This window comes from Podarcis erhardii (genome assembly GCF_964252035.2).
Source record: "Podarcis erhardii genome assembly, chromosome: Z".
Lineage (NCBI taxonomy): Eukaryota > Metazoa > Chordata > Lepidosauria > Squamata > Lacertidae > Podarcis > Podarcis erhardii.
In genome coordinates this window covers 11123793-11134986 of record NC_138504.1, presented here as the reverse complement: position 1 = coordinate 11134986, position 11194 = coordinate 11123793, and the positions used below count along the sequence as shown (strand labels likewise).

General features: G+C 42.5%; 1 protein-coding gene and 1 long non-coding RNA gene across 3 annotated transcripts in view; one reads left to right on the top strand and one right to left on the bottom strand.

The window, feature by feature from the left end:
* The first annotated feature begins 672 nt into the window (after window positions 1–672).
* Window positions 673–10095, top strand: UPF3B (UPF3B regulator of nonsense mediated mRNA decay). 2 transcript variants are annotated; one of them, XM_081848072.1, is made up of 10 exons: window positions 673–1017; window positions 2912–3018; window positions 3170–3276; window positions 4534–4632; window positions 4895–5005; window positions 5967–6010; window positions 7616–7804; window positions 8404–8555; window positions 9132–9450; window positions 9869–10095. In XM_081848072.1, the coding sequence occupies exons 1-10, from the start codon at window positions 688–690 to the stop codon at window positions 10010–10012; spliced, it is 1602 nt and encodes a 533-aa protein (XP_081704198.1). In that variant the 5' UTR covers window positions 673–687; the 3' UTR covers window positions 10013–10095. The 2 variants fall into 2 exon arrangements, with proteins under 2 accessions (XP_081704198.1, XP_081704197.1); XM_081848071.1 differs by having other exon boundaries at window positions 8395–8555.
* Window positions 7740–11194, bottom strand: part of LOC309334092 — a 55155-nt gene continuing 51700 nt past the window's right edge. The window contains exon 2 of the long non-coding RNA XR_014152865.1: window positions 7740–8256. This is a non-coding gene — a long non-coding RNA (uncharacterized lncRNA). The remainder of the gene's footprint in view (window positions 8257–11194) is intronic.

Genomic DNA, 11194 nt, shown 5'->3' with positions numbered 1-11194 from the left:
TTTATACCTATATATAAAAGCCACGATATATACTGGAACGGTTACGGTAGGTGCCTGACAGGTCGCAGTGCATGCCGGGAATTGAACCCTTTAAAGATGCAGGAAACTTTTTTGGCGGTTGGCGGAGCATGCTGGGAGATGTAGTCTCGAAGCATCCAGCGAATTGAAACGCCCCACTAAAATTAGGCAACCTCTCCGCTGGGCGGTGCATGCTGGGAGACGTATTCTTGAAGCATCCAGCGAATTGAAACGCCCCACTAAAATTAAGCGACTTCTCCGCGGGGCTGAGCATGCTGGGAGATGTAGTCCCGAAGTATCCCGCGAATTGAAGCGCCTCACTGAGATGAGCAAACGTCTCCTCGGGACGGTGCATGCTGGGAGATGTAGTCCCGAAGTATCCAGCCAATTGAAGCGCCCTACAATCTCTCCGCGGGGCGGTGCATGCTGGGAGACGGAGTCCCGAAGCATCCGACGAATTGAAACGCCCCACTAAGAGGAGGACCCCTGTCGCGATGCATGCTGGGAGATGTAGTCCCGAAGCCTTAAGCGAATTAAAGAGCCCTACTAAGATGGGCAACCTCGGAGCATGCTGGGAGATGTAGTCGCGGGAAAGCGCCTCTCCACTGGGTCTGAGCGCCGGGCTCTCCTCTCGCCGGCCGAGGGGGCGCTGTGGCGCCGTTGTTTACTATGCTGCTGCTGCCGGCGGCGGCGTCCCGCTCTCCCCCTCCCATTCCTGCGAGAGCAGCGGCGGCCAATGGGCGCCCGGATCTGGCGAGGCGCGGGCGGAGGGAGGCACCGGCGGCGCGGGCGGGGGCGTTGACGGGCGAAGGCCTGGTGCGGCTCTCCGCGTTCGCAATGAAGGAAGACAAGGAGAACGCGCGGCCGAAGGAGAAGCGAGGGGCTCCCGTCACCCCGACCGGCGGCGTGGGAGCAGCGGCGGTGGCAGCGGACGCCAAGGCGGGAGGCGAACCGGACAGGCTGGAGCGTCCGAAGGACAAGAAAGAGATCCTGAGCAAGGTGCGCCCAGCAGAGAAGCTCCCCGCGCGGGGCCCGTGGGGGTCGGAGTCCCCCGGCAGGTGCGGCGCCTTTCCCTTGGGCTGGGCTGGACTCGGCGGGGCCGAAAGCGCCTTGCTGCGCATCGTAGCCCCGTGGCGTCAGCCTTCCTCTTGCTCGTGGGGTGACAGTCCAAGCGCAAAAATATTCCCGTGCCGTTTCCCCCCAGCAGTGCATGGAGAACTAGGCTCCTCGCCTCTCCTCCTGACGCGATGGCTTTTTCTCCTTAATCCGCAGGTCGGGGGTGGGGGAGAGAGAGAAAGTGCGGGGACACTTTGAAGTCGCAAGGTTTCAAAAGACGGGTGCGCGTGCGCGTTATTCCCCATTCCCCATTCCGCGTGCGTGCGTTATTCCCCATTCCCCTACCATCGCATAAACTCTGCTGACGGCCACCACTGTCACCTGCAGCCTGAAATGTCTGTGTGGGTATCTGTACCCCGAGAGACGATGGAGCGCCTGGGGTGAAGTCAAAGTGCTGCATTTAGCACCTGCCTGGGTCACTGCAAGCCTGGGCAGTGTTGTGCAATAGAGGTCCTGGGCTTCACCGCTGACTCGCCGGTCCAAAGGAAAGCAGAGCAAGACGTTTGGCTGCAGAACTTGTCGGAAGGAGGCGTACAACCCCACTCCGGATTTGTGCAGGGTCTTAGCCTTTTCTTCTTCCGAAGATCTCCCACAAGGCAGAGGAGGTTTGGGATCTGGGTTTTCCTGCTCCTTCCTAGCCCCACCTGCCCCTCGTTTCCTTCTACAGAATGTGCAGAGACTGCCTTCTTGACCATTGGATCCACTATTGGTCTCACCTGCCAAATCTGCTGGAGCTTGTCTTCGTAAACAGGGGAAGTCCCAAACTCACCTAGGGTTTGCTCTCACCTGGTTTAGCTGGCCTATACCAGAAGTGGTCGAGAACAGGGGTTTTCTTTTCAGTTCTGCTCATTGTATAAACTGGTCTCAAATTGCACCATTTTTTAATCTCTGTTTTGATAAAACTCTCTTATTAGGGAATACTCACATTCTGGTCACCAAAGAGCATTATTACTTGCCATGCATTACTATTCAGTAAATAATTGGTGTGCAAAAATGTCTTTCAGTTGTAACGAACATGATGCAACAGACTGGTTGAAAGATTACGTAGGAAGCTGTCTTGTACTGATAATGTTATTGACCTATCTGTCTTCTCTGTGCTGACTGGCAAGTTGGCTCCACCAGTATGTCGGATAAGATTACCTTTTCCATACCTACCTGGGGATGCCAGGGATTAAACATGGAACCTTTTGTGTACAAAGCATATAGTCTAGTGGATCTTTGTGTGTGTGTGTGTGTGTGTGTGTTGGTGTATATACAAGTGTGGATCAAAAAAACTATAGCAATGGAAAAACATCAGACTGTTGTAGGACAGGTCAGCATTTTTTCTTTACTTTACATGATGGAATTCATTACACAGAGATTTACATGCCAGAAGAGCACAGGCTGCAGAGAAGCTGGTTTATTATGAAATCTGTGGTAGAATTGTGACCATATCTAAGGTGTTTTCCTTTGTTTTGAAATACCTTGGTTGTCAAACTTAATCCGGTCCGGGAAAACGTTCAACTCCTGGAACAGTTCGAAAACCAAGGCGTGGCTTCCAATTGGCCACAGGAACTTCCTGCACTTCCAGAAGCCGTGCTGGACATTTGGCTTCCAAAGAACATTCACAAACAGGAACAATCACTTCCAGGTTTGCAGCGTTCAGGGGCCGATTTGTTTGACAGCTAAGTGGTTTGACAACCAAGGTACCACTGTATGATGGAACCTTGCTTTTTTAAAAGAAAAAATATTGTATAATACACCTAGTTTTTGTAAACAATGCAACTTTTTCTTTAAGGTAGTGATTCGACGCCTGCCTCCCAGCTTGACCAAGGAACAGCTTGAAGAACATCTCCAACCTTTGCCTGAACATGACTATTTTGAATTCTTTGCTAATGACTCCAGGTAAAAGGAAGTATAAACATTTGGCTGTGCTTCATGTAACAATGTCATGTCATAAATGTCTTTCTGTTTTACATCCGTCTGTGTTGTGTATATTTACAATCATCACTCAGCGACGTTTCCTTATACATTGCCATTTTCTGTCCTTCTGCAGTTTGTACCCTCACATGTTTTCCAGAGCATACATCAACTTTAAAAACCAAGAAGACATTGTTCTGTTCAGGGATCGCTTTGATGGTTATGTTTTTGTTGATCACAAAGGCAAGTAAGCCTAAAACTTGGTTCTGTATATCATATATCTGCTTTAAAACATGTTGGCATACATTTATACCGTAATTAAACTGTAATTCTGGAAAACCCATGCATTTATTATTTGAGTCAAGATTTCAATGGACAGTTTATAGCCCAATTCAGTGCATTATAATGTGGTAGTAGGTATCTTTGATTTTAGTGCAGTTCATCTCAAAATAATCTTTCTTGGACTGTTGTTTTAACAGCCTATTCCTAAGCACACTTTCTTGAAAGTAAATTGCACGAGCAGCAATTGGACATGCTTCTGAATTAGTACACTTAGGATTGTAGTGTGCATCAATAATGGGGAACCTGTGGCGTTCCAGATGTTGTTAGACAACAATTCCCAGACCCCTGATAATTGGTCATCTCTGCTTCAGTTTATGGGTGTTAGAGTCCAACAACATCTGGGGAGGCTCACAGTACCCTGTCCCTTGTCTAAATCCTATCTTCTACTGTACTGAGGATCTGCCTTAATCTGCTAATTAGGGATAGCTGCTGCTTTGCATAAGCAGATGGCTTTGGGTGTGGTGAAGAAGCACAGTTTGTGCCACATTTGTGTAGTGGATCCAGAGAGACCCAAATCCTTTTTATGGATTTGTAATGCACACATAATTTCTGGTAATAATAACTTTAATTGTACAGTACTGGCATGCAAAACAGAGTTCATTAGTTCTGCGTGGTATGGAATGCTGCTTTAGGATTCTCTACTTGAGCAACAGTAGCTGAAATGGCACTCTAGAATAATATAATTATATTATTTTGATTGCTTACCCTTCTTCATACTGCCAATTTCCCCCCTCTACTGTTTCTGATAGAATATTCTTATGTCAGTGTTTGCTTTTGAATGACCAAACAAGTAGCTTTCATATCATGATTAAAAGAATACGATCCAATTTGCCAGTTCATAAAATGTATCAGAACTATTTTGTAGTTTCAGGGCCAGTTCACTTGTTTTCCCTGGTGAGCAGAAATGTAAAACCATAGTATTCGTTTGGGTAGCAATGGAGGTATTTTCACGAATTGGCTGCTGTTGCAGGAGGCCTGGACAGACAGCTCATGTCTGGCAAGAAATGAGTTTTGTGAATCTCGTGTCTCAAAACATTATCTTGATTGTGGGGTTTCTTGGTTTTGAGATATAGTGCCCCCCCCACACAAACACAAAAGAAAGGTTTTTTCATTCTTAACATTTTTGTCGTTGTCTTTAATATTTTTACATATGAACAGGTCTAGAATATCCTGCCGTAGTGGAATTTGCACCGTTTCAAAAAGCTGCCAAAAAGAAGAGTAAGAAAAAGGATGCCAAAGCTGGAACCATTGAAGATGGTGAGTAGTAGCAGTCGCTGCTGTCATTAGATGAAAATACTTCCAGTGTAGGGTTTCATTCACTTCCATGGTTGTTGTATTTTACAGGTTGTTGTATTTTACAGGTAGATAGAAACAGTACTGTAGAAACAACATACTTTATTCAGAAGTAGAGCATATATCTAACATGGCAGCTGGAGGTCTTGTTTCTATTAGCTTTACATGTTATGTATCATTTTTAAGTGCATATATTTATAGTTCTTACCCTTTGGTTCCTCATCAGATCCAGAATATAAGAAGTTTTTGGAAAACTATAGTGCTGATGATGAAAAATTAACATCCACCCCTGAGACATTGCTGGAGGAAATAGAAGCAAGAAACAAAGAATTAATAGGTATAAAAAGTATTGTTACACAGCATATAGTTACAGATCATAGCGAGGCAGCCCCTAATCTTTGGAACTCCCTGCCTATTGAGACCAATCAGGCACTTTCACTGCTCCCTTTTCAGCACCTGCTAAAATTACTGTTGTTTAGACAAGGCTACTTAGAGGATTAGAAAGTTGAGGTAGTTTTAATCTGTTTTAGTATTTTAACTTTTGTATGCTTTAAAGTATGGTTGTGGTTTTTTCATTCTTTACTGTTTTACCTTTAAAAAAATCAATTACTATTTTTGAAATAGTACAGTGGTACCTTGGGTTACATACGCTTCAGGTTACAGACTCCGCTAACCCTGAAATATTACCTCGGGTTAAGAACTTTGCTTCAGGATGAGAACAGAAATCGTGCAGCGCAGTGGTAGCATGAGGCCCCATTAGCTAAAGTGGTGCTTCAGGTTAAGAACAGTTTCAGGTTAAGAACAGACCTCCAGAACGAATACAGTACTACCTCGGGTTAAGAACTTAATTCGTTCCGGAGGTCCGTTCTTAACCTGAAACTGTTCTTAACCTGAGGTACCACTTTAGCTAATGGGGCCTCTTGCTGCCGCCACGGTGCGATTTCTGTTCTCATCCTGAAGCAAAGTTCTTTACCCAAGGTACTATTTCTGGGTTAGCGGAGTCTGTAACCTGAAGTGTCTGTAACCTGAGGTACCACTGTAGTGAGGGAAGATCTTAATTTAGTTAGATACATGAAGATGGACAGCATTTTTATCTCCCCATACGGAAACACCAGACAAGAATTGTTGTCTCAGCATAACTATATGTATTTGTACTACATTTTGATGAGTTTTGGTTATACATAATTTCAGTTTTGTTTTGTAACTTAAAAATTTCATATGAATATTCTTCTTGCATTATTTCCACAAATAAAATGTGTTGAAATAAATACAAAAGCACTTTCTTTTACATTCTTTAGCAAAAAAAACAACTCCTCTGTTGAACTTCTTGAAGAATAAACAGGTAACAATTATTTCAGAACAGCCTGCTTAATTATGTTGGCATTTTTGAATATTTGAATGCTGTCCAATAGCAGTTAATCTCATGGCAGTAGTGAGTGAGACTGAAAAGCCTGTTATTTGATCTTGTTATGTGTACTTCGGCATTTCCAGCTTTCTTTGGAAGAGGCTACCAGGGTGAAATGAATGTTTTAAAATCATTATTCCCACAAGTGTCCTAATGCAGCATCTCTGAATTTTGCATAATTTCAGAATATATGTTTTGGGGTAAAGGTAATTGCTCAAATTAATTTTGTTAAATAGCAGTCAGCAGACCATTAAAACATAGCAATTGACAATTAGACTTGATAACATTCATGAAAATATTAATACAGCTGGAAAACACAGAATTGAAATTCTAGAATGAATATATGTGTATAGTGGGAAGCGCATGGCATGGGAATTTGTAGAAACCAAAAAATGCTGTGTTCTTAAAAAAAAAAAAAAGGGTAGTGAGATTTGTAAATTTGGACCCATCATGCCAAAAATTGGGGCAAGGTAACACCAACGTCATGATTTGGTCTGTCATCTTGAATCAAAATGGCAGCCGGCATCCAAGCATTGATGATGACTGCCAGCTCCAGAACCCTCAAGCCATGTTTGGTGAAACTTATGAAGAACAGGAAGCGGCAGACAAACCACTTTCCAAATTATATAGTAGATATAATATATGCACATTAGAAAATCATGAGGCGTCTAATAAAAATATTCAAAAACTTTACCAATTGTTCTTTAACAATTGGTTACACTGGAACAATTGTAACTGTGAAGCAAAGTAATCTTTAGAGACGCAGAGGGGCAAGTAGGGGGGATGGGGTGACTTTGTAATAGGATCTACTGGGTCTTTCCTAGCCCCTTGATGAAAACTGCAATAGAAAAAGATATGCAATACAGACTCCACCTCAGCATTGTTACAGGGGCAGCATTTGTTGTTCTTCAGCATTTTAATATAGAATTGTAGAGTTGGAAGGGACACCAAGGGTTAATCAGGCCAACCCGCTGCACTGCAAGAATCTCAACACGTGGTCCCCCATCTAATTTGAAACCATACTAGACCCTGCTTAGCAAATGTGGTAGCAGTTTTATTGCCATCTAATAAATTCAAGGGAAGAACATTAAACCTTGCCAGAGAGAAATACTTCCTAGGTTTAAGGATTGTTTACCAACCCAAGTATGGCGTTCCATCTTTACAAAGGTTCATAGTAACCCCAGTGACTATGGGGAACAGAGTACCCTTGCAGCTCCTTGAAGCTCCTGGAGCTCTATATCTAAAACCCTCTGTTAAAAAAATTATTTAACATCCTTAGATCCATGATTAATAGGTAGGAAAGCGATAGGTTATGTTGTCGGGTAAAGGTAATGATTGTTATTACAGTGCTCAAATAAATCTCAATTCTATTTGTGAGCTTATAACTTCTTAATCCATATACAGAACTGTTCCTAGTGCTATATGCCATTAGCCAATTGGATAGCTAATTGGATAGCTTAGTTGGTTAGATGCAAAAGCTCTCCTGTCCCAACATAAAGACTTGGCTATAGTCTCACTGCATCTTTTTTCCCCCTTTTACAGCGGCTTAGAGAAGAAAAGCGAGAGGAGAGGAGGAGGAGAGAACTGGAGAGGAAAAGACAACGAGAAGAAGAAAGAAGAAAATGGAAAGAGGAAGAAAGAAGGAAAAGGAAAGAAGCCGAAAAAACAAAGAAAGTGGAGCGATGCCCAGAAAAAGAAAGGGACAAATCAAAGGATGAACCAAAGATTAAGGTATGCCTTCATTCCTGTAGGATGCATTGGCCATATGTTGCTTTCGTACGCACACTCGTGAAATATGAGAGCAATTTTGCATTTGGCTTTGTATAAAGTGTGCTCTTTTTTGCATGCTTTTTGCATTGCATTTGAGGTTGCAATCCTATGCATGCTTGGTACTAAGTTATACAGACTTGGATTAAAGTATTATGGAATAGTACTGTAGGCACTGTATAAACAAACAGTGGTGACAAGTTATTATTTATTGCACTAGAAGCTAGCCGTAGAAATCTCTTGAGAATAAAAAGCAGAACGTAGAATAAGGCCATAATCCTATACCATTAAGCCTGAGAGTAAACACCACTGGTCTCAGTGGGATGTGTGCTCAGAAGTATTGGATTGCATTGGGATTTATTTTTTAAAAAGCAAAGTTCTGGTAACTGATAAGAAACAGTGAATCATGGAAATAGCTAGTTACGTAATGCTAATATATTTACTCTTGTATTATGCACCAGGTACCCCCTTGCCTTTCAGTGCAGACCAGCATCCTAGCACAGTTAGCAGCAGAATTAACTTAGTAAGGAAAACTAAATTTGTTCTCTTCCTAGCTACTTAAGAAGCCAGAAAAAGATGAAAGAGACTTTGAAAAGAAAGAAAAGGCCAAGAAACCGGAGAAAGAGAGTCTGAGGGAGGAAAAGGCAGCAAGTGCCACCGGCGGTATGCCAGCCAGACGCTCCGATGGGGAGGCTAAGGAGGAGAAGTCCAAAAAGTTAGTGCTTTCATTTCAGTACATATCCTTATTTCTCAGAATATGATTATTAATTAGACTGCCTTGTACCAGATCTGCTTTTAAATTCTATAATTGACTAGTGTTCCAGATTAGAACTGTGGATGGACCACTTTTTGGTCTTTCCAGTCTTTCTCGCAGTTCCAAATGGCTGAAGAGCAGATGGTCAGTTACGCAGCTCAGTTAGGGTCTCTTCGCATATTAGAATTTAATTATTTTTAAGTACGCTTCTCAAAGTGTAAACTGAAAAGTGAAGTGTTGCAAATGCCAGAGAACTAGGATTGACTGCTGTTGAATTTAAATTCAGCTGCAAAGCTGGGTTTGCTGCCGCACGAAGCGTGAGAAACAGCCTTGAGAATTTCTGATTTAGTAAATAGCCTTGTGTTATCTTTGGCTGTGGTTTTCAAGGAATGTACAGTAGCTGATCTTGCATAAAGTTGCCAGGATGCTCTCTTTTCAGGGCGTCGTTTTAGTGTCTGCATGGCAATATAGTGGTCATAGGCCTTCATTTTACTGTCTTCTCTCTGGATTGAATCTCCCAAGTCTCTTTTCATACAGATTGGAAGATGACTGTGGAAAAGACTATAGAGAAAGAGAGAGAGAATATGACCGAGACAGAGAGTATGAGAGAATGCAGAGAGAAAGAGACAAACTCCGACGCCAAGAAGAAGAGAGGAGGAGGCAGAAAGAGCGCTTCGAGAAAGAGAAGGTCTTTAGAAGAAAGGAGGAAGATGTGAAAAGGGAAAGAGACTCATTGCGAGAGAAAGGGAAGAGAGCTGAATTGGCAGAGTACATGGGCAATGCAGAGAAATCTGAGAAAGCAACCAAAGAGGACAAAAAAGAAGATATGGCTAAGAGGGATCGCATTAGAAACAAGGTGCTGATTGGTTCTGTAATAAAATCATTGTTCTTTGTTAGGCTGTGGGTGTGTGCAGCTCTTTATTATAGATACAGAATGTTAAAAAAACATGACTCCATCTAAGGACATTACAAAATAAGGTTTATTTGTAGTACAACTTATTTCCTACTGGGAATGCATAGGATTGCAATTACAGGATTGTAGAAATGATTGGCTTGCTTATCTAGTAAGTGACATTTATCTTCTGCTCTTTTTTGTAAGAAGTTCAGGAGTAGCACCTGTGGAGCTATCCCCTATATTCCCCTTAACCAAAAGCCCTGGAACTTTAAGGCGGAGGGGTAGGGTGGCAGCAAGGGGATTGGACCTATATCTCTGTTCCAGGTCTTGGTACTCTTTCACTATTATGCATCACAGCTTTATGTATTCTTAATTTAAGGATCGCCCAGCCATGCAGCTCTACCAACCAGGAGCTCGGAATCGGAGTCGTTTGTCAGGCTATGATGAAAGCTCTGCAAAATCACCCGATCAAGGAGTGGATAAGAAGCAGGAGTGCGATACCAGTAACACAAAAGAAGAGTGACAAGTGTTGTGCTTCCTCACCGACCTAGCAGCCAAAGAGCATTAACTTTGTAGTCCAAAAGTGCCTTGTAGAAAAGAGGAGGGGGAAAAGGGGGAATAGTACTTTTGGATGTATCTGGTTTCAGGTCCTCGTTGCAGATTTGGGACTCGGGCTTGGGCGTCCTCAATACATTTTCAGTTGTGGCAGGTAGTGGCAGCAAAACCACAAGGGGGAGAAAGCTTCCATCTCTGAAGAGTGGAAAGGCCTTGTCACCCTAAAATAGGACGAGTGGTTGCCCAGAATGAGTGCCGTCTTTCAGATAAAAGCCACGAACCAGTATTTGCACTTAACATACAGCCATGTTGGAGCCTCATGTTTCTTCAAGTGTTAAATGTCTTTTACCACTGTGCTGTATGGAGTGTGGTCTTCTGACCTGTTTCATTAACTGGAGGTAGGGTGGGAAGGTCCAACATAATCTTGGTACTGAAGACATCTTTTTGTCTGGTGTGCTGCTTGTAACCGACTGCAAAATGAATTTTCAGAACAAGGCGTGGATGCTAATATTTTTCTTTGTTCTTTCACTTAACATTTGTATAGCTTGAAGGAAAATGAACTTCGCCATAGGAAACGTGTTGTTGTTTTTTACACATGTCTTCTAAAGTCCAGATATAGATGTATATTGAAGGTAGCTGCATAGTCCCTGCATTCGATCTTATTTTGTTTCCTGGTATCTCATAGGAAAAAATGATCCGTCTTAATTGTGCACTGTTTTTACCGAAGCTGTAGAGCATCTGGCAACCCAGGAAAGTTTTGCTAAGAGTTGTATCTCTTTGTGGCAGTACCCTATTTGATACTTAATAAAACTCTATGAAGTAGCATTTAAAATTGCTTGTTACTATTTTTTATGTAATTATTTAGCATCTTTGTGTCTTTGAAGTTTTATCGTGTTCAAGATCATATGAGGGTGGGCTTCAATAATCTTTCAATATATATTTTTTTAATATAAAAATGAAAAGAGATCTTCCACCTGGTTGCTGCAGCAGGGTGTAGAGGGTTAAATTCCCCCTTGATCCTACCATTTATGATCCTATTAATCATCTGCCCATCCACCCAGCTGACTGCAACTATAATTTTTAAAAGGCTGCATGTCAGTTGGTTTTCATTTATGAAGAATGGCTTCCTATGAGGCATCTCAAAGTGATT

What these genes read in the sequence shown, in the direction of transcription:
- UPF3B (XM_081848071.1), top strand. Translation starts at nt 688, where the DNA reads ATGCTGCTGCTGCCGGCGGCGGCGTCCCGCTCTCCCCCTCCCATTCCT. An exon ending in AGCTGGAACCATTGAAGATG is followed by an intron (nt 4,633 to 4,894) that starts GTGAGTAGTAGC and finishes GTTCCTCATCAG; the next exon opens with ATCCAGAATATAAGAAGTTT. An exon ending in AGGATGAACCAAAGATTAAG is followed by an intron (nt 7,805 to 8,394) that starts GTATGCCTTCAT and finishes TTCTCTTCCTAG; the next exon opens with CTACTTAAGAAGCCAGAAAA.